Source organism: Rattus rattus, chromosome 15, assembly GCF_011064425.1.
Source record: "Rattus rattus isolate New Zealand chromosome 15, Rrattus_CSIRO_v1, whole genome shotgun sequence".
Lineage (NCBI taxonomy): Eukaryota > Metazoa > Chordata > Mammalia > Rodentia > Muridae > Rattus > Rattus rattus.
The window spans coordinates 3,441,671-3,463,358 of NC_046168.1; the positions used below are offsets into that span (position 1 = coordinate 3,441,671).

Below are 21,688 nucleotides of genomic sequence, written 5' to 3' on the forward strand. Positions count from 1 at the left end.
TGTGTGTGTGTGATTACAGAGGCTAGAAGAGGTCCTCTGGAGCAGCTGTTATAAATAGTTGTGGGCTGCTCAATGTAGGTGCTGAGAGTAGAACCTGGGTCCTCTGGAAGGGGCGTGGGTGGTCAGTGAGTTCAGGTAAGGGGGATGGGGACAGCTGTCAGGAATGTCAGGGATGGAGGGCTGGACATTTTGGTGTCTTTTTGGTTCAGAGGCTTTCCTAGCGGGCAGGGCTGAAGAGAGAGGAAGGAACAGAATTGGCTGGACCATGTTGGGGAGGGGGGTCAAGCCTGGAACTCCACCTGAACAAATCCCCCTGTCTCCACTTTCCAAATGCTGGGATTACGAGTGTGTGCTACACATGCAGCAACAGGTTCAGGTTTTACTAAAGTGTCAAACTGCTTTTCAAAGAGGCTCTATCATTAATGTCACCATCAGAAAGCTGTAAATGGCCCAAATCCTCTATATCCACCGCATCATTCTATAATACATTCACCCACAAAAATATAATAAAATATGTTCTAAAACATATATACTTTTATATATTAAAAGTTTAAGGGCTGGAGAGATGGCTCAGCAGTTAAGAACACTGACTTTGGGGGCTGGAGAGATGGCTCAGTGGTTAAGAGCACCGACCAGGAAGTCCTGAGTTCAATTCCCAGCAACCACATGGTGGCTCACAACCATCCCTCTTCTGGTGTGTCTGAAGATAGCTACAGTGTATTCATATAAATAAAATAAATCTTAAAAAAAAAAAAAAAGGAACACTGACTTTTTCTTGCAGAGGTCCTGAGTTCAGTTCCCAGCAACCACATGGTGGCTCACAACCACCTGTAATGGGAACCAATGCTATTTTCTGGTACGCCTTAAGAGAGCGACGGTGCACTCACATAAAATAAATACATCTTTAAAAAAATGTTTTTGAGGGGTTGGGGATTTAGCTCAGTGGTAGAGCACTTGCCTAGCAAGCGCAAGGCCCTGGGTTCGGTCCCTAGCTCCGAAAAAAAAAAATTAAAAAAAAATGTTTTGAGCCCCTTAAAACAAAGTTCTCCCAGAGAAACAAATCTGTTTTCAGAACAAGGACACTATTCAACTACATAATTTGTCTACCAAATCACCTTGCTTTCACATAACTAAGATTCCAGCTACTCTTATTAAAATGACTTTTGTTCTGAGTCAGATGAGTTGATCCAGATGATCCAGACTCAGGACAGACTGATATTTAAAACTGTTTTCAGAATTTTATACATGAATGCTGTGTTCATATCATTCTTCCTTCCAACCCCTCTCTCTCCATGATGCTTCCCTTCTCTCAAATGTATGGCCTCTTTTTCTTTATTTCTTTCTCTCTCTGTCTCTCTCTCTCTGTGTCTGTCTGTCTGTCTGTCTGTCTCAGAGAGACAGAGAGAGAGAGAGTCTGCTGAGACCATTTAGTCTCTTCCTTGTATGTGTCACTTGGTTTTGGTCTTGGAGAACCAACTAGGGAACTCATCCCCATGGGAGGACTGACCTTCCCTCACTCAGCAACTATCAATTGCCTGTGTCTCTTTACCCACAGCTGGGGCCTTGTGAGATTTTTCCCCAATTCATGCTGACATGTGCTTTACCTTTCTAGGCAATCGTATTGTTGAGATTGCCTTGGCATAGCTTCTCTGTCTTATATAGAGAACACAGTCTCTCAGCAGATGGCCTGGTCCTCTGACTCTTACAATATTTCTGCCTCGTCTTCTGAGATGTTCCCGAAACCTCAAGTGTGGGAGTTGTGCTGTAAATCTATGGGTTGGGGCCAAACACCCCACAGTTAGTTGTTCTCTGCATGTTGAGCAGTTGAGGTTTTCTGTAACATCCTCAGTCTATTGTAAATAAGCTTCTTTGATATGGATCGAGAACTCCATGTAAAATGTAAACTCCATGTGGATGTAACAGTAGGTTGGAGATTACACTGGTTTAGGGAGAGGCAGTAGTAGGTTCTCCTCTTGGTATAAAGTACCAAACATGAGTTCCTTAGACCAATTAAACAGCATTTGGTTACCAGCAGAGGTAATAGTGCCTCTGTTGGACCTCTGTAGGTGGCTTGTGCCAGTCACTGTTGTGGTCTTTGGTATCATGGCTGGGTGGGACTCTGGTTACTTCTCTCCCTTGGCAGTTTTCATAGTACCTTCCAGTACTATGAAAGCTAGTCCTCAGGGAGGAGGCTTCTGGGTCAGATCCAGCTCAAGTCTTGTATCCAAAGTGTGTGTATTTAGCAATAGGGACTTTTCTTCAAATCCAGGGAGGCAACCCAAGGCAACAATAGCCTATGTCATTTGGAGGTTCTGTTGAACTCACCTGACCAACAACTCCAGAGAAATCTCGTGCCTGGTGCTGGTGCTTTTGTTAGATAAGTCTACAGGTCTTAAAAGAAGGATTATAACCCTAAATCTTCCATTAAAACACATGTGTGTGTAAACACAAAACAGTATGGACATATACATATATATGTAGGTTATATTAACATAAAATAGTACAATTCCCTATGGCTCTTCCCAGACTGGCATTTTGATGAGGGTGCTGTTTAATTTGATAATCACCTGAAGTCCTCCAGATAAGCAGGGATCTATTCGCACACATAAGCCCTCCTGCTTTGAAGTTCTACAACAGTTCAGTTTAAGGACACAGATGTTTGTAAAACTTACAGAGAAACAAATATGATATTTTCTTTGTGTGTTGTCCTGGCTGTCCTGGAACTCCAATCGGGCTGGCCTTGAGCTCACAGAGATCTGCCTGCCTCTGTCATCAGAGGGCTGGAGTTAAAGGCATGGGCCACCACAACTGGCCACACAAATGAGTTTCAATTTCTCTTGTACTACACAGTTAGGTCGGTTCTTAACCACAAGGTAGAAGAGTAGGACCAAATGCCGTATTTGCTAACATATCAATCTACCCTGACTCGTCTACTTTTGTCAACCTTTGTATGAAATCCCAGCATTGAAGCTCTTCCAGGTTGAGGCCTAGCTATGAAAAGGAGGTAATTAGAATGAAAAGGATTCAAATCTCTGATGGCACAATAACCTGGTGGTACATGCCCTTTGTAAATGTAATTCTCAGGGGTTTCTATGCCTCTTTTGCTCCCAGGTAACAACGGGGCTGCTCCAGTCCACTTTAGCTCCTGAATAAATGACCCAGGGACCATATAAAATTATTAACAAGCTGCAGGCACTATGCTGGGCAGATGCACATCTGCTGCTGTCTACAGCCCAGCCACATGGTCTGAGTCTTGCTCCTGGCTCACGGTGACCTCATGCGTGCTCTCTCATCCAGACCTCAAGGTGACTCCTCTAGGTCCTTCTCCTTTCTCTCTTTCTCTCCTTTTGCTTGGGACTGCCTACTGGGATCTGAAGTGCTGCCATATTGTGTTCTCCTGCCCAGCTATTGACTGATCAGCACTTTATTAGCTAATCAGAGGTGATGGACAATGATCTTTACGCACTTTTGAGACTAGAGATGCTCCAAATATCATGACAGTGCCAGTGTCAGGGTTGCAACCAGATCTCTGGGCCCAGAAATAAGCATCTGAACACTCAGTGCAAAACCATCCCCCAGCAGCCTTTAATCCCAGCACTCAGGAAGTTGAAGCAAGAGGTTCAAGAAGTAAAGGTTCTTCTTGGCCACACAATGAGTTTGAGGCTGTCCAGCCTTCAGAAAAAGCTTGAGGAGGTGGGAAGATGGAGAAGTAGAATCCTTACTTAGCATGGATCTGGTAGGTTTGATTCCCAGCACTCCATGTAAATGGGATACACTGGTGCCCACTCGTAATCCTTGAAGACAGAGCCAGGGATCAGGAATTCAAGCTACAAAGTGAATTCAAAGCCAGTGTGGGTGGGCTATATGAGATTTGTCTCAATGAAACCAGCAAAAATCTGTGAGTATAATGTCAATCTTTATTGAGTGTCCTCCTAAGCCACAGAATACAGAACATTCAGTGAATTTGAACTAACCATACAGCATGTTTTAAGGTTTGTTCTCAAGATAATTCAGTAACAAAGGTATCAGCTCTGAAGTTAAGGGTATTGTTGAAGCTGGATCCTTGTATTCAATATTTTGTAGAGTTTATGGGCTGTACTTTTCTTGCCTGTGAATAATGCCTGTATGTTTAGGGTAGTATGAGAATGAGGGATTATAACATTGTAGTGAAGCAGGGTACTTATCACAGAGCTGGCATAAATTATGGGACTTGCTTCTAAAAGTCTCTTTTTCTCTGTCACTGTTTCTTCTCTGGGACTGGGGATGGATGGGCATCCCCAAACATAAGGACGGATTCAAATTTTTCTTTGTCTCTGGCATGTGAGAAGCAGTATTAATTATGTGTCTGTATGTGAACACACATGTGGATGTTCTGCAGTCAGGGTAGTCCATTAACTGCATGCCTGAAGTAGGTTCACCGTCCATTCACGGATTGCAGGAGAGCCAGTTCCTTATATGCAATGTGTGCTACTGAATAAACTCAATGGAGAAATTCTGGCTCACAGCTCCTGAACATATCTGCACCATATGGCAAATTCAGTGAGCCAAACATCATGGAGGTGTAATCGACTACATTGGACAGATGTACTTCTGGGAAAGCAACTCTTCTTTAAAAAAAACAAAAAAAAAACAAAAAAATCATTTATTTGCACACGTATGCATGCGCATTAGAGTGTGTGTGTGTGTGTGTGTGTGTGTGTGTGTGTGTGTACGTACATGAGCATGCTCCGTGTGCATGTAGAGGTCGGAAGACACTCGCAGGAGCTGTTTTTCTCCACGTAGATCCCAGGAATTAAACTCAAGTTGTCAGGCTTGGCAACAAGAGCCTCGGCCATCTCACCTGACCAAACCGACTCTGATATAAATACTGTTTATTCGAGACCCTTTGGAATGCTATGTTCAAGAAGTGGTCCTAGTATTTATAAATCCACACACACACACACACACACACACACACACACACACCAGGTACATATACATTTATAAAATATCCTAAATTCACCAAGTATTTATGATATCACTGAAGTACAGAGGAAAGAGAGAACATCGACTGTAACACTGAGAGAACCATGAAGTGGCTAGAGAGATGGCTTAGTGTGGCTAAGAGCATTGACTGTTCTTTTCAGAGGTCCTGAGTTCAATTTCCAGCAACCACATGTAGCGCACAACCATCTGTAATGAGACCTGATGCCCTCTCCTGGTGTGTCTGAAGACAGCTGCAGTGTACTCTTATAAATAAAATAAATCTTAAAAAAAAAAGAAAGAGAAAAGGGAAAAAATTACTTAGGATATTTTACCACCATAATCATATCTGTTCATGCTCTGGTGCTCTTAGTCAAGTGATAACGTTGGTCATCTGGAAGTCGATGATAACTCAGGATTTACCTATGAGATTAGGCCTGTAAACTTGTCTAATAAATACATGGAGCATTTTCTGAAGAAACATTTATGCGCATGAGTGTTCTGTTTTTCAGGTGTATGTATGTGTATCATGTGAGTGCCACAAGCAGCAGAAGGAGGCATCAGATTTTACGGCCCTGGAGTTGTAGCTGGATGTGAGCTACCATGTGGATGCTGCCCGGGGTCCTCTGTAGCAAGTGTCCTGAATGCATCACCTCTCTTGCCCCCATGTGGCACTCTGGCAAGGCCATTATTTACAGTGATAGGCAACACCTGTCCCATTTCTATCACACAGACCCGTTGGTGGGTTTTTCTGTTTGTTTAATCTCTCGCTTTTGATTGTGGAGACAGGGTCTTACTATATTGCTCTGGCTGTTCTGGAATTCTCTCTGTAGACCAGGCTAGCCCTGAGTTCACAGAGATCTGACTGCCTCAACTTCCCAAGTGCTGGGATTAAAGGCACGTACCACCAAAAGCAGCTTTTCTGTTTCTGTTTTTTTTTTTTTTTTTAGATTGATTTATCTTTGTGTGTATGTTATGTTTATGTGTGCATGCATGCCTGCATCTCTGAATATGCTCCAGGCAGCACATGCGTGGTGCTCCTAGAGTCCAGGAGAGGATGTCCGGATCCTCTGGAACTGGAGTTCCAGGCAGCTGTGAGGCGCCGGGTGCTTAGAACTGCCTTCCGGTTCTGTGGGAGAGCAGCAAGCACTCTTGTGCTCCTGACCCCTCTACACTGTTCTGGGTTTTTTTCCATTCATTCATTTGTTTAATTTATTTTTTTTCAAGACATGGTTTCTCTGTGTAGCCCTAGCTGTCCTGGAACTCTGTATCTGACCTCCAATTACGAGATCCACCTGCCTCTGCTTCGCAAGCGCTGGAATTAAAGGTGTTTTCTACCGCTGCTCAGCCTTTATTTATTTACCCATTGATTTATTTTTAAAAGTCTATTATATTTTATTTATTGTGTGTATGCATGCATGGGTATGTGGTACCAGAGTGGACACATGGAGGTGAGAGGACAACTTGTGGCAGTAAGTTCTCTCTTCTACTCAGGGCCCCAGCCTCAGTAGCAGGCATATTTACCTGCCGAGTCACTTCTGCAGCCCAGCTGTTGTGGGGTTTTGTTGTTGCTTGTTTTTATATGTATCTTTTTTGTTTTTTAAAGATTTGTTTATTTTACTTATAAGAATACACCGCTGCTATCTTCAGACACACCAGAAGAGGGCATCAGATCCAATTACAGATGGTTGTGAGCCACCATGTGGTTCTGGGAATTGAACTCAGGACCTCTGGAAGAGCAGTCAGTGCTCTTAACCACTGAGCCACCTCTCCAGCTCCTTTTTTGTTGCATTTATTTATTTATTTATTTATTTATTTATTATTTTCTTTTTTGAGACAGAATCTCTCTATTAAGTTCTGGGTGTCCTGGAATTCCCTATGAAGACCAGGTTGGCCTCAAACTAGCAGAGATCCACCTGCCTCTGCTTTCCGATGCTGGGGTTAATGGGATGCATCAATACACACAGCTCGTTGTTTGGCTTTGGGACAGGGTCTTGTTATGTAGCCTGACAAGAAACTGGCCTGAAGCTCATTCTGCTGCCCCATGGTGGGATTAAAGGCGTGGATGGTCACACCCTGCTGAGGCTGTGGACTTACACCATTACATCTAGGCCTAATCAAGTCACTCTTTGGTTATTATTTATTTGCTTATTTATTTTCTTGGGGATCTCTTTTGAGACAAGGTTTCAGGTAGCTAGCTCATGCTGACCACCATCAGTTCACTATGGATGACAGCGGCCTTGAACTCCCAATCCTTCTTCCTTTACCACAAGTGAGACTGTAAGCATCAATGACTACATCAGGGTTTCTTTTAAATAAGGAGATAGACCTTAGAGGCTGCCTTTTTTTTTTTTTTTTTTTTAAGACTTATTTATTTATTTTATGTGAGAACACTGTCACTGTTTTCAGACACACCAGAAGAGGGCATCGGATCCCATTACAGATGGTTGTGAGCCACCATGTGGTTGCTGGGAATTGAACTCAGGACCTCTGGAAGAGCAGTCAGTGCTCTTAACCGCTGAGCCATCTCTCCAGCCTCAGGGTTTCTTTTTAAAAGTTTGTATGATTTCTTTCTTTTTTTTAGGGTAACACTTCATCCACTGAAGTGAAAGAAAAACGTGGATTAACATAAAAAGGGGGAGGGGAGGAAGAGGGAGGGAAAAGGAAGCAGCAGCATGTGGGAGACCCACCCATCTGTGGGTTACTTCTGCTCCACCTACAGAAGTGTGAGTCTGGATAAAGCAACTCATCTCTCTGGGCTTTCCCTCTCATTTGTAAATAAACCTCCCATTTTGATTATCTAAGGGGTGGTCAAGCAGACACCAGAAAGCCAAACTCTGCTGACACCTGTATTGCTGCCCCTGTGAGGTTCCAGCGCTATTTATATTTTTAAGTAGTTGAAAGATTGAAAAGAAGAATACTTTCTGAAATGGAATCAGCCTAGCTGTCCCTAATGAAAACATGCCGCATACTCACGATGGAATTTAATTCAGCTAGAAAGACAAATAAAATGAAATTTGCTGGAAAACGGATGGGTCTGTACGTTATTTGATTAAGTGAGGTATCAAAGAATCTGAAAAATAAATACTGCATGTTCTCTCTTGTACTAGGATCCTAGCTTTTAATATTTATATACATGGATCTGTCTGAGGGTGAGTGAGGTCGTGACACCAGAAAGGTGGGTCATAGGAGGGGAGAAAGAGGCTTAATAAGGGTAGAAGAGTAACAAAAACAAATCATGTTTGAAAATGATTTGACATATATTGGTTTTTTTTTTTAAGGCAGAGGCAGGAGAATTGTGATGAATTCCAAGCTAGTTCTGTTGTTCTGTTTTGTTTTTGTTTTTGTTTTTTGTTTTTTGTTTTTTTTTTTGGCAGAGGCAGGAAAATTGTGATGAATTTCAGGCTAGTTCTGTGTTCTACTACATAACAAGACCTGTCTCAAAAGTCATGAAAAATAATAGTTTGTGATGCAAAAGTCTTCATGGAACTGACATTTGTATTTAATAAGAATTTCATGCTATTGGAACACAGCTACAATCACTTGTTTACGGATCATCTGTGGCCAGGTTCATGCCATTCATTTCATGTTGAGCAGTTGCAACAATGGCCTCCCAAGTTCACACAACCAAAATGTTTACCATCATCTGGCCCTTTATAGAGAACAAGTTGGATACTACTTGCTCTATGAATAGTATAGTTAGTACAACTGCTTATTTTGTGATGATCTGCCTCTTTTTTGTGAGTTGTGTGCTCACTGGGTATTTTCCAAATATTATTACATAACTCCATAAACTGTTCAGTTGTCTAGGATTTCCCATCTATTGGACTTCTAGTACATAACCCGGTTTCTGTATTTGTTTCTGAATACGCCTTTTTTGGTTTTTTCAAGGACAGGGTTTTTCTGCATTGTCCAGGAACTCGCCTCAAACGCACAGAGATCTGCCTGCATCTGCCTCCAAGCTAGGGTTGAAGGCATGGGCCACCAAGTCTACCCTAAATAAAGCATTTTAACACCAATGCCAAACCTCTAATTTCAGAACACCAGCCAGAATTTCTCATCAAAACAGAGAGAGAGAGAGAGAGAGAGAGCAAAGAAACAAAAAGAGAGAGAGAGATTTTGTAACTGAAGTTTAGCAGCAAAAAATCAGAAGCATGAGCGCCGATCATCAAAATGAGTGTGTAAGGAAGTAAAAAAAAACAGCAAGCTCTTGCTTCTTGGCAATGTGTCCAACGTAAACGCACTGCACGTTGTGTTGCAGATTTACTACAGCTGAGTCATTTCGGGACACCGGAGTGAGTTTCCAGGAAAAAAACGAGCGGAAGAGACCAGGAAGAGGGGCTCTCCGGGTTCCCCCAGGCACTCCCAGCAGCAGACACCGGTACTGCGGGCGCCGGTGGCGGCATGGTCAAAAGAGGAGTCGTGGACCCTTTAAGAGACACAGCACCTTCTCCAAGATACCATCTTGCACCGGGAGTTCACTGAACTCTCCACCTACCTTGCTGGGTCCCTCCGCCCTCACTGGGTACGGCTTGCGGGCGGGGCGAACGAGCCTTACGATTGGCTTTCCGCGCGCAGCCCTCTATCGCCTATTGGTTAATCCTCCCGTCACTCAACCTACCTCCCGCCCACCTGGGCCTCCGGGCTAGGTTGAGTGGGGCTCTTGGGTTAGTTCCTGTTAGGCCCCGGCCCAGGGAGTAGGTGAAGTCTATAAGATGCCCGGTGGGTCAGGGCACTCGGAGCTGTGAGGGAACGTGAGGCGGCGTAGAGCGGAGACCCGCGGCGGGCCTTAGGAGGAGCGGCGGCCGAGCCCGCCTTCCCTGCACCATGCTCATAGAAGATGTGGATGCCCTCAAGTCCTGGCTGGCCAAGTTACTGGAGCCGATGTGAGTGCGCCGGGCCGCGCCGGGCCGGCGGCATGGGCGTTGGGGACCCGCGGGGGCGTGGGGGAGGGGAGGCGGGAGTCCGGGCCGCCCGCCTGGTACAAGTCCACAGTGGTGTGAGGTGTTGGGGGAAGGGGCTGGGCACGGGCGTCGGGGCTTCCCGAGTACACACACCGGGAGCCGGCCCGGGCTGCAGGCCGGCGGGAGACTGAAGGACGGCGACCCGGGAGCTGAGGCGAGTGGCGCGACTGTCGAGGGATTTTTAAATGTGAAAGCTGAGGTGTGGGACGGCAGAGCGGGCAGGAGGACTTTGCAAACAGTGTTTAGGAGCCCGGTGTCGAGGGCCTTCTCGGAATACCGGAGCAGAGAGAGAGAGCGGGGGTCCTGAAGCTTAGCCGTGAGCTCCAATGGGTGAGAATATTAAAGGATTTGAAAGACCGAGTGCTGAAGTGGGTATGGAAGGCATATGGGGGCATGGAAGGGTTTTGATAAATCATTGGAGAGCTCCTGGGTACGAGAGCAAGGAAATGAAAGGATTTAAAGGTGTTCTTGAGAAGTTGGCGGTAGAATTGATGATTTTAAATACCATAGGATGTTGGGGGAGAGACTCGAGATTTTTATGTTAATTGAGGGTTGACAGGACTAACTAGTGTGTAGTATGGATGCTGAGGTAGAAGCGGGTATACTTGTAGTATCTATTTTTTAAGATACAGGTATTAGAGCAAAATGGGCACAAGAATAAATAAGGATCTTTGTAAACATTGTTGAGCGATGACAGGGCAACTATAATTGGGGTGTAGGGTGACTGTTGGGGGGCAAGGAAAATGAGAGACCTGTCCTCTTAAGATATTTTGGGTCAGTTGTACAGATGTCGAGAGACTTGACAGGGACAGCAGAGGGATAAACTTTTTGTTTTATAACTTTTAAGAAAGTAAAGGCTGTGTGGAGCATTTGGGGATTCTTGGGTATACCTAGTCTCCAGCACAGTCTTGTGGGGAAGAAAGGGTAGAAGGCAGGAGAGACTAGTCTTTAGCCGGTTCTTTGAAGAGAGAGCACGGGAAGCCGAATGGGAGGGAAAGAAGCATGTCTTGCCCCCTTTTAATTTCTGTTTCTTATTTACTTTCTCATTGCCCCACCACCAAGGACGGTTCTAGTCGGGCCTTGATTCATAACATCAGATTAGTCTTTTTTTTTTTTTTAATTTTAAATGAGTGTTTTCAATGGAAATAGCCCCGGAGGTGTGGAGGTATAAAGTTGAGGCTGTTGGGAGACATTGTCGAGTTTGCTTCTCTGGTTATCTATTAGTTTCTCAGTCCCTTAGAAATTGGCTTAATTTTTGTCTTAGTTTTGCTACTTTGTGTTTTGGGGATAGAAAGGCCCCTCAGGAGGAGGATCATCTAGTTATAGGCCAATATGTTACTCTTGTGCAGACATGTTGGTAAAAAGAAGACTGCAGTGGGAAGTTGGATGTCTGAAGGGCTGTTTGCATGAGTGCAGCATGGGTATGAATGAATGAATGAATGAGTAAGTGCAGAAAAGCCTCTTAGGTGAGTGGTAGCTAGTCCAGTTACAGTGGAAATGACCTCTGCACATACTTGAAAAGTTTGGAAGAAGGATATTTTCGTCATTTTTTTTCTACAGTGAAAAATTTTAGGACATAAATATGGAAATGAAGTGTGATGTGCAGTTTGGAAATAAGAACTAGGTCTATTTACCATACGTGGAAAGAGCTGAAGAAGAAGGAGAAAAGTCTGTATGCATGTCTGTTTTGAACACCTGCTGTCCTGTTGCCTTTTCTTACATTGTAGAATATGGAACCCAGGGCCACCCCAGTCAGTGTTTGAACTGTATCCCCAGCCCATCTTCTCAAGTCCCCTGATAAGTTCCCATTCTGTTGGTTAGTAGAGATTCTTTTAAAAATATTAAGTGTATGTTTTATGTCTTAGGATAGGCAGTAACAACTTTAACATCATAACTCTTTTATTTAGTTTTTTTTTTCTTTAGAAGCACCCTAAAATGTTTTACTAGATAATAAAGGTGCTAGCTAGTACTTTTTCTCCTTAAGGTAAATGTCATGTAGCAATGCTGTCTTACTTATGATGTGTTCATTAGGGTAAAATTTTTTTTGTTGGTCTGAAAATTTTAATTATTCTATAATCTTGAATGAAAAATACATTTTAAAATAAATACTTGATAGCTTGAGAGATTAAGAGTATTTGCTGCTCTTCTAAAGGACTTGAGTTTGGTTTCCAGAACCCAAGTAAAGTGACTCAGTCTTTAGTAAAGTGACTCTGGTTCCAGGAGATCTAATATCTCTGGCTGCTGAGGGCCCCAGCACTCACATGTGTATACCACATAAGACATACGAAGCAACACAGAACTAAAAAATATAATAAGAATAAATCTTCAAAAAATGAAATGAATATTTGAAAGCTAGTGCAACCCTCTGGAGGCTGAGGCAGGAGGATTGCCATGATTTCCAGGCCAGCCGGGCCTACATTGTTCCAGGCTAGGTAGGACTATGTTATGAAGACCTTGTCTCAAAATAAGAAAACCAACCAACCAAATAAAAGCTTACTTGAACTTAGTGTTAAAACTTAAATTATGAGCTGGGTGGTGGTGGCCCATGCCTTTAATCCTAGCACTCTGGAGGCACAAGCTGGTGAATCGTTTGAGTTTGAGGCCAGCCTGGTCTATATAACATCAAGGCTACACAGAGAAACCCTGTCTCAAAAAAACTTTAAGAAAATTAACATTACTACTTAGACTTTAACAATGTAAGTGTCTAGACTTTGAGATAAAGTTTTATTTTTTAACTTATAGTATTGGTTTTAAAGCAAGATGTTAACCAAAAATAATATGTGCAAATGCCATTTCACTCTTGGTACACTGTTGTGGCAGATTACTTTTTGTTTAGATATCCTGAAAACATAATAAATGATATGCTAATGTGGGTTGTGTTTGTAAATTTACTGTCATGGCAGACTGACATGTTACTACAACATAGCATTTCAGAGCAGTTGCCAGGCTTCGAGATAATGGAATTGCAGTGACTAGGTTGGAACGCACTGTGTCTGAGCACATGAGTTTGTTCCTCTTACGATGTTTTTAGGCTTAATTTTTATTGCATGGTGTTTTTGCCTGCCTGGGTGTCTGCACTGTATATGTGCCTTGTGCCCACGGAGGCTAGACGAGGTGTTGGGCTTTCTGAGATTGGAGTTAAGGGTGGTTATGAGCCATCTAGGGTCCTGTAGAAGAGCAGCCAGTGAGCTGAGCAGGAATAACCGCTTCTGGGGAAAGACCACTACTGCCATTTCTGATGGCAGTGCGCTGAAAGAGGAGGAAAAACCAGATCAAAAGTTAAAGACAGCCAAGAATAACAGATCTTATGTAAAATCCTTATTTTTTTCTTTACCTATAAAGAATCGTAGACATGGAAGGGTCTGCATAAGGGGGTACTGGGAGGAGAGGGGCATTGATATTGGGATGGAAAGTGAATAAGAATAGACAAAAAAAACAGGCCCAACTAAAAAAAGTGCATTGTAGATATTGTTGTCAGAGAAACAATGTAGGGATTATGCATAAATTGGGGTGTTGTGGCATCAGTCTATCAAAAATCACTACTCATGAAAAAAATTATTACTCGTGTGTGTGTGTGTGTGTGTGTGTGTGTGTGTGTGTGTGTGTGTAACTACCAAGCTTTATCCCCAGCATTGTAAAGGGAAATTGTAAATATTTGTTACTTCTTGTTTGACTTATTGTAAAAATTTGTCTTGGTCAGACGGACGGTCAGTCGGTCTTTCTTTCCTTCTTCCTTTCTTTGCTTTCTTCTTTCTTTTGATTTTTCAAGACAGGGTTTTTTTGTATAGACTGGCTGGCCTGAAACATACAGAAACCCTCCTGCCTTTGCCTTCCAAGTGCTGGGATTAAAAGCATGTGCCTTTTTTTCTTTAACAAGTCTATTATATAGCACATATTGGCCTAGATTCTGTTGCCCAGAATGGCCTTGAACTTACAGTCCTGCCATATTTTTGTTTTGATTGCAGGTTATGTCCTGTAGGTGTATGTTTTTAATACTGTAAACTCCTTGGACAGTTGCTTCAGTCTGTGTATTATGATAGAACATTGTGTGAATCAGTGCAGTTAGTTTTACTATCTGATTCATTTTGATCATGGAGAAATAATCTGTTTTCCTAAATATTAGCCTTTTACCCACTTCACAAATATAGTGTGGTCCTGATGCAGACTGTCAGAAGTGCTTTGTGAAGGTACACTAAGCTTGGCAGATATTTTGCTTATTAATGTTGGGTAGCACTGCTATCTAACAAATGTTCATTTGTCACAGCCAGTGACTCATTGCCATCCTATAAGAATAGGAGCTGCTAGTCAAAGTCCTGGACTTGTAGTTTCTGTGAGTTATAGCAACACATTGCTATTCTATAAGTAAGAACAGGAGTTGCTGGCAAAAGTCATGGACTTTGCATGTAATTTCAGTGCGTTCTTACCATTTCAGAGTCTTTCAAACTATAATAGGAGATAGATTGATACCTTAAAATATTATGGGAAGGGCAACAAAAACTTCAAGAGTAGGATTAATTTTTTTCTTTTGTTTTTTTGGTGGTGATAGTGGGGGGTTTGAAACAGGGTTCCTCTGTGTACCCCTGATTATCCTTGCTCTGTAGACCAGGTCGGCCTCGAACTCATTCATATATTGACCTCTTGAGTGCTGGCATGTACCGCTACCATCTGCCTGAATAGGATTATCTTATTGGTTTATATTTTTTGGTCTAATAGTCATGGTAAGTATGGTTTACACACTGGAGTAGGCTGGTGATTTTTAGGACATTACACTCTAGCTAGTTATGACTGCAGTTGCTCAGTTGAGAGCAAACCTTAGCTAGCGGCCACTAGGCCTGATCTTCTGGGAAATAAACTACTAGGGTATAATAAGTATTTGAGACTACATTCTTAGGAAGGAGAAATATTCATAATTTTTTGAAAGTATACTGGTGTCTTAACAAAATTTGTGTGCAAATAAAATGACGTGAATCTTGTTTAAGGCATCTTTCATGGGCTAATTGGACAGGAGTTATTTTGCCAAAGACTTGACACATTTTGGTATACTGAGAGCACATTTGTTCTTATGTCCTTGATCTGCTTCCTAAATATGTCTGACTTCATTCTTCCTGGCCCAATAGCTATAGGGTAGAAGTCAGAAGCTGCTTTTATAAGAAAAATAAGTTTGGGCTGGGGGGGGAGGGGTTGTAGCTTAGTAAGGCAGAGGGCCTTGGGTTTGAGTTCCAGCATAAAAAGAGATTTATTTTTTGCTAATTTTACTTTGAGCATGTATTTTTTTTTACATTTTTTTATTAGTTTTTATTTATATAAGTACACTGTAGCCATCTTCAGGCACACCAGAGGGCATCGGATGCTTGTGAGTCACCATGTGGTTGCTGGGAATTGAACTCAGGTCCTCTGGAAGAGCAGTCAGTGCTCTTAATCACTGAGCCATCTCTCCAGCCTTTGAGCATGTATTTAATGGATGCACAGTTCAAGTATCAAAATGGCATTTGGAACTGACAGATGGATATGCACGTTATGAATATTATCTAAACCAAAACCAAAAACAATTGTGGGAATTATCTCTTCTCTATTTACTTTCATGGAAACCCCTAATTACGAGTAAGATAAAGTCAGGTGTGTAGTAAAGCATGCCTTTAGTCCTGACATTTAAGAAGGAGAGGCAGGGAAAATATGAGTTCCAGGACAGCCTGATCTATATAGTGCATTCCATGACAGAGCTGCCTAGTGAGACCCTGTCTCAAGAAAGCTGTGCACTTCTTTAATCCCAGCACTTGGTAGTTGGAGGCTAGCTTGTTCTACATATTGGCCATGGCTATATAGTGAAACCCTCTCTCAAGAAAGAGTGGAAGTAAGAGGAAAATGCTATCTATGGTCTTGATATTGATGTCACCCAAAATTCATGTGTTGAAACTTAATCCCCAATGTGAGAGTATTAAGAGGTGAAGCCTTTTATTATTGCACTATAAAAAATTATTAGTGTTTATTTTCAATTTTCCCTCTATGTAAGAGCTTTGTAGCTGTAACTACTCACTGAAATTTTCTAGCTTGATTTCTAATTGACATTACATCAGGAAAGCATTTTCATATTTGTGTATTACTTTTATGGCCATCACTGTGCATGCCTAAATACTTCATATATCTCTGGCAGTAGGAGTGGTTTCCCTGATTACTATGACCACTACCATCACCACTTCCTCCTCTTCCTTCTCCTCTTCTCTTTCATTGGTTGGAAGTAATACTGTTTTTTTTTTTAAATAATAAACAGATTTTTTAATATGTAAATATTTTCAGGGTTTACCATTGTTTTCTCTGTCTAGTTTTTAGTAAATGTGAATATTAGGATTATGAGGTCTTTTCCCTCATGATTTGTTAGCACATTTATTAGTGGCCTTATCTTAATGTGAATTAAGAAATTAAAATCAAACCCATGTTATGAAAAATGAGAGTTTTGCTTGAAGGTTTAGTAGTCTCTGTCTTACTCCTGAAGCAAATGCCAGCAATGGCTTTTTAGTGTTCCTTGGCTCAGTGTCCAGGTAGGACCTTTACTTTTTCATTTGGGAATTATTTTATTAGTAATTAAATATGAAGTTGGTATGTTAGCTCTACAGGTAGTAATGTCTGCAAATGGAGAATTCATCAAAAGAGAAAACAATTCAAATTGAGGACCTTCTAGATATTTGTAGGTCAATATTTAGGCAAGCACTCTACCACTGAGTTATTTCCACAGCTTTTTAGTTTTGAGATAGAGTTTTACTACATTCCCTAGGCTGTTAGTTCATCCTATAGCCCAGGAATGCCTCAAAATTATCTCTCTGCTCCAGCCTCTCAAGTAGATGGGACATCAGTTCTGTGCCAACAGGTCTGCTGTGTAACTGGTTTTGTTTTAAAAGATGACTTAAAGATCATTAAAACATCTGACATTATATGTGAGTTGTAATGAGTCCTTGTATTAGTAACACACTGTTTTTGAAAATTTCTTTTGTTGATTTTTAGTTCAGTTAAAACTGATTGAGGCTTATAGAATATTTATTTGTCTTGTAGACATACACTAGAAAAGTATATGTGATATAAAAAACATTTTACATGCTTGGAGTTATAGCCTAATTTTATTTCAAAGGTAGACTCTGCCTAAAAATTAAACATTTTTTGTGTTTATATTTGTGTATCATGTGTGCATGCATTTCCTGTGTGTTGTTTATATGGGTATGCCAGTGCCATTGTGTACATATGGAGGTCAGAGGGAGTCACAGTTCTCTCCACCATGTGGATACTGAGGCTAGAACTAAGGCCTTTACTCACTGAGGCATCTTACTAGGCCTTTTGAGTGGAGTACTTAGTTTTTCCTTGCAGATTTGTAATTTTAATGTTAGGGGGTTTTGTTCGTTATGTTAAATTTTATTTATTTTATTTCATGTGCATTGGTGTTTTGCCTGCATGTATGTCTGTGTGTGAGGGTGTCAGATCCCTTGGAACTATAGTTATGGCCAGTTGTGAGCTGTCCTGTGAGTGCTGGAAGCCATAAGCCTAGCACTAACAAGGCTGAAGCAAGAGACAGTTCCAAGTTTGAAGCCAGCCTAGGCTACACTGTGAGATCAGACAGTGTGAGCTACATATTGGTAACTTGTTTCAATCACCCTAAAATGTGTTTCATCAGAATCAGTCCAATTCTGTATTTATTTGTCCTTAGGTCTAAATAGTAAATTGTGTAAAAGGCACTTGGGATTATTAAACCCAGTAACTAGATATTTTGTCTGTTTCTGACTAGAAACTTCATTTTTGTTTTTTTTTTTTGAGATAGGGTCTCTCTATACAGCACTGGCTATACTGGAGCTTACTATATATACCAGGTTGGCCTTGAATTCACAGATATCCATCTACCTCTATATTAAAGGTATAAACCATCACATCTGGCTTTATATTCTTACTCATAATTATGCTTGTCAGGTCATGAAACTCTGAAGGTTTTAATAACAGCACAGAAAAATAACATTACCATTTTCTGCCGTTTATTTAAATATTTTATGAGTATGAATATTTTACCTGTACGTGTGTGTGTGTGTGTGTGTGTGTGTGTCTGTCTGTCTGTCTGTCTGTCTGTGTCCTTGCACACCTGGTACCTGCAGAGACCAGAATAGGAGTTAAATACCCTGGAACTAGAGGTGCAGATGGCTATAGTCTTTCTATGGGTTCTCTGTAAAAGAAATACATGGTCTTAGCCATTGAATCATTTCTTTGGTCCTTTTGTATTATTATTTTTTTTTCAAATGAGTATTAGAGAATATCCTTATCTGGCTTAGCAGATATCCTTATCTGGTAAAATGGCTTAGCAGGTAAAGGTCGAGCCTTATGACCCGAGTTCAGTTCCCAGACCCATGTGTTGGAAGGGGAGAAGAGATTGCCACAGGCTGTCCTCTAATCTCCATGTAAACATGCACACAAGCACACACGTAAATGTTTAAACAAGGAGAGTATCCTTATCTAAGAGCCAAGTTTTCTATGGCAGTGAAGAAGTAGGATTGTTTCCCTTCTTTCCTTTATGTGAAAAGCAGTAGAGAACACTGATGCCCTGTTTTATTAGATGAAGTTGAGTTGCCTACACGTCTCTTAAGGCAGTTACGCAATAGCATGTCCTGTGTAATATTTTTTGAAGATAAAACTGCATATAACCACTGTTTAGGGTTTTGTTGATACTGTTTTAAACATGTTTATTTTTGTTTTATGTGTATTGGTGTTTTGTACACGTGTGTCTATATTAGTATGTCAGATTCCTTGGAACTGAGTTACACACAGTTGTGAGCTGTCATGTGGGTGCTGGTAATTGAACCTGTATCTTCTGGAAGAGCATCCAATGCTCTTCTGAGCCATCTCTCCATCCCCTTTAGTTTTGTTTTTTGTTATATTTAAAGCACGATGTTTGATATCTATTTATTTTCAAATTATTACCACAGACAAGTTGATTAATATCATCTCATGTTGCTTTTTGTGTGTATATGATGAGATTCCTTAAGATGTCTTTATTTAGCAAATTCAGCTATTTTATCTTATCTCTATATATCTTCATATTTTTATTTTAAAATTTAAAAATAAAATAAAAAATAAAAAATTAAAATCATGGGTTGGGGATATAGCTCAGCGGTAGAGCACTTGCCTAGCGAGCGCAAGGCCCTGGATTCGGTCCCCAGCTCCGAAGAAAAAGAAAAGAAAAAAAATTAAAATCATTTTAAATCTAAAAAATATATATAAGTTAAAATTGCGCTTGTGCTAAAATAATCTGTCTATACTTCCCCAAAAGGCAATATGTTTTAAGAGATTTATTTCTTTAAAAAATTGTGTGTATGGTGAGTGTCTGTGCATAGGTTTGTGAACATGCATGCAGTGCCCACAGAGGCCAGAAGAGAGCCTTGGATCCCCTAGTGTTGGAGTTACAGATGATTGTGAGCTGCATGATATGAGTGCTGGGAACAGAACTTGAATCCTCTATATGAGCAGGGAGGGCTCTTAACTGCTGAGCAGTCTTTCCAGCCATAATATAGTTTTTAATTAAAAAGAAAATTGTGGGGCTGGAGAGATGGCTCAGCGGTAAAGAACACTGACTGTTCTTCCAGAGGTCTTGAGTTCAAATCCCAGTAACCACATGGTGACTCACAACCATCTATAATGAGATCTGATGCTCTCTTCTGGTGTGTCTGAAGACAGGTACAGTTATATAATATAATAAATTTTAATATATCAATTATATATAATTTATATAATCTTTAAAAACAGAAATTGTATATTTTTGTAATATGCAAATAATACATATTCTTAGCACACTTTGACCCTTGCTTCTGATTGTATAAATTACCTCTGAGTTTTATAAAATTGAGAATGAATACATTTTTCTCTTTTTTAGAATTAGGTTCAGAGTCTGTCTCTCTCTTTTTTTTTTTTAAGATTTACTTATTTAATGTATGTGAGTACACTGTAGCTGTCTTCAGACACACCAGAAGATCTCATTACAGATGGTTGTGAGCCACCATGTGGTTGCTGGGATTTGAACTCAGGACCTCTGGAAGAGCAGTCATCGCTCTTAACCGCTGAGCCATCTCTCCAGCCCCTGTCTCTCTTTAGAATTAGGTGCATGGCATCTCTCTGTGTGAGTGTGTGTATGTGGAAGCCAGAGGTCAACATCAAGTGTTTTTTCCTCTGCCTGCCTCTACCTCATCTCTCATTGAAACTCACTGATTGGCTCTATTGTGTGACAATCAAGTTCTGGGGATCTGTCTCTGCTTGACCAGTGATCCAAAGTTAGGTCCTCATGCTTATGCTTTAAGCACTTTACCAATAAGCTGGTGTCCCAGTCCTTTAGGTGTACAGGCTTTACAGGACCAGCCTTTCCTAACATAGTGCTGTTGGCAGTGAGCAATGAAGATAAGCTTTGCTCTTCTACTAAAGCGTAGGCTTTTGTTTAGTTGCTTATTTGTTTTAAGATAGGGTTTCTTTGGCCCAGTATGTTCTTGAACTCAATCCTGGGAATTATAAGTATGAGTTACCACTTCTGAAGTAGAGGTGCTAGTTTTTCTTTTGTTAGAAAATATGATTGACAGTCATAGGTTGAAATGTCTTAAACTTTCTGTTTGACAAAGGAGGACTAAGAATTATAGAACAAGACTATACTGAATAGCATTTTATAAGGATTTGATCACTTTGCTTGCATGATGATTAATTTACTGTTATCCAGAATGTTCATTTTTACTTTGATAGGAAATAGGCATGGTAGCACACACCTCTAATTCCAGCAGGCAGAGGCAGGAGGAGCATAGCAGATTGGAGGCCACATATAAATTCTAGACCAGTGAGACCTTGACTCAGAAATAAAACAACCCAAATAACTCTTTGAAGCCACATGGGATACTTAAATATGTTACTTACATATGCATGTATTAGGAAATCTAGTCTATTTGAAAATATATACATATAACCCCACATATATATGTGTGTGTATGTACACTTATATATGTGTGTATATATACACACATATATTTATATATAAATGTAAACTTTTTTTTTTTTTTTCCGGAGCTGGGGACCGAACCCAGGGCCTTGCGCTTCTTAAGCAAGCGCTCTACCACTGAGCTAAATCCCCAACCCCTAAATGTAAACTTTTAAGATCAAACGTTAGTTCTGGCAGATTTGTCAGGAGTCAGCAAGCCAGAATCATGTGATCTGGCATAAGAGGTGGGTTTTGAGTATCTAAGCAAATGAAGGTTCTTCCAGCTGCCTTTCGGGCACTTGTATACTTGTTTCTAGTTCTTGAAGTTTTCCTTTGCTTATAGCTATGAAGCAAGCTAGCCATGGCTAAGGACAGGGAGGGGAGGTTAGTGGTAGACTGAGTAGCCAGTTTTGGGTGCTGGTCCTTGAGACTCTTGGAAAAGCTACTCTGAGAAGAGGAATAGTCTGTCTAATCATTTTCCCTTCCCTGCCTTTCCTCACTGCTCACAGGAAACACACAGTTCCCGGGGATGTTGTTTGTGGCATCAGTTTGGGGGTGACTCTTTTCTCTGTTACTTCTGAGAAAGTAAATAAATGTATTGATTCAATGTTCTTGTATTGCCAGAACCTTGGAAATAGGTAAACTAAATATTTAAGAAAAAAAAAAAAACAAGCAGAAAAGGGAAAATCTCACTTTTTGTGTACTGTTTGTTATGATAACTGCCTGTGTTTGCAGTCAGTTTAAACCTTTGATTTTTGAAAATATGGGTAATGTCTTTACATCACTG

At 41.0% G+C, this 21,688-nt stretch overlaps 1 protein-coding gene across 1 annotated transcript in view; it reads left to right on the forward strand.

Moving 5' to 3' along the window:
- Nucleotides 1-9,587: 9,587 nt before the first annotated feature.
- Nucleotides 9,588-21,688, forward strand: part of Rbm27 (RNA binding motif protein 27) — a 62,833-nt gene continuing 50,732 nt past the window's right edge. Inside the window, exon 1 of the mRNA XM_032885380.1 lies at nucleotides 9,588-9,848. Within this exon, the coding sequence (XP_032741271.1) occupies nucleotides 9,790-9,848 (59 nt within the window). The 5' untranslated portion in view covers nucleotides 9,588-9,789. The remainder of the gene's footprint in view (nucleotides 9,849-21,688) is intronic.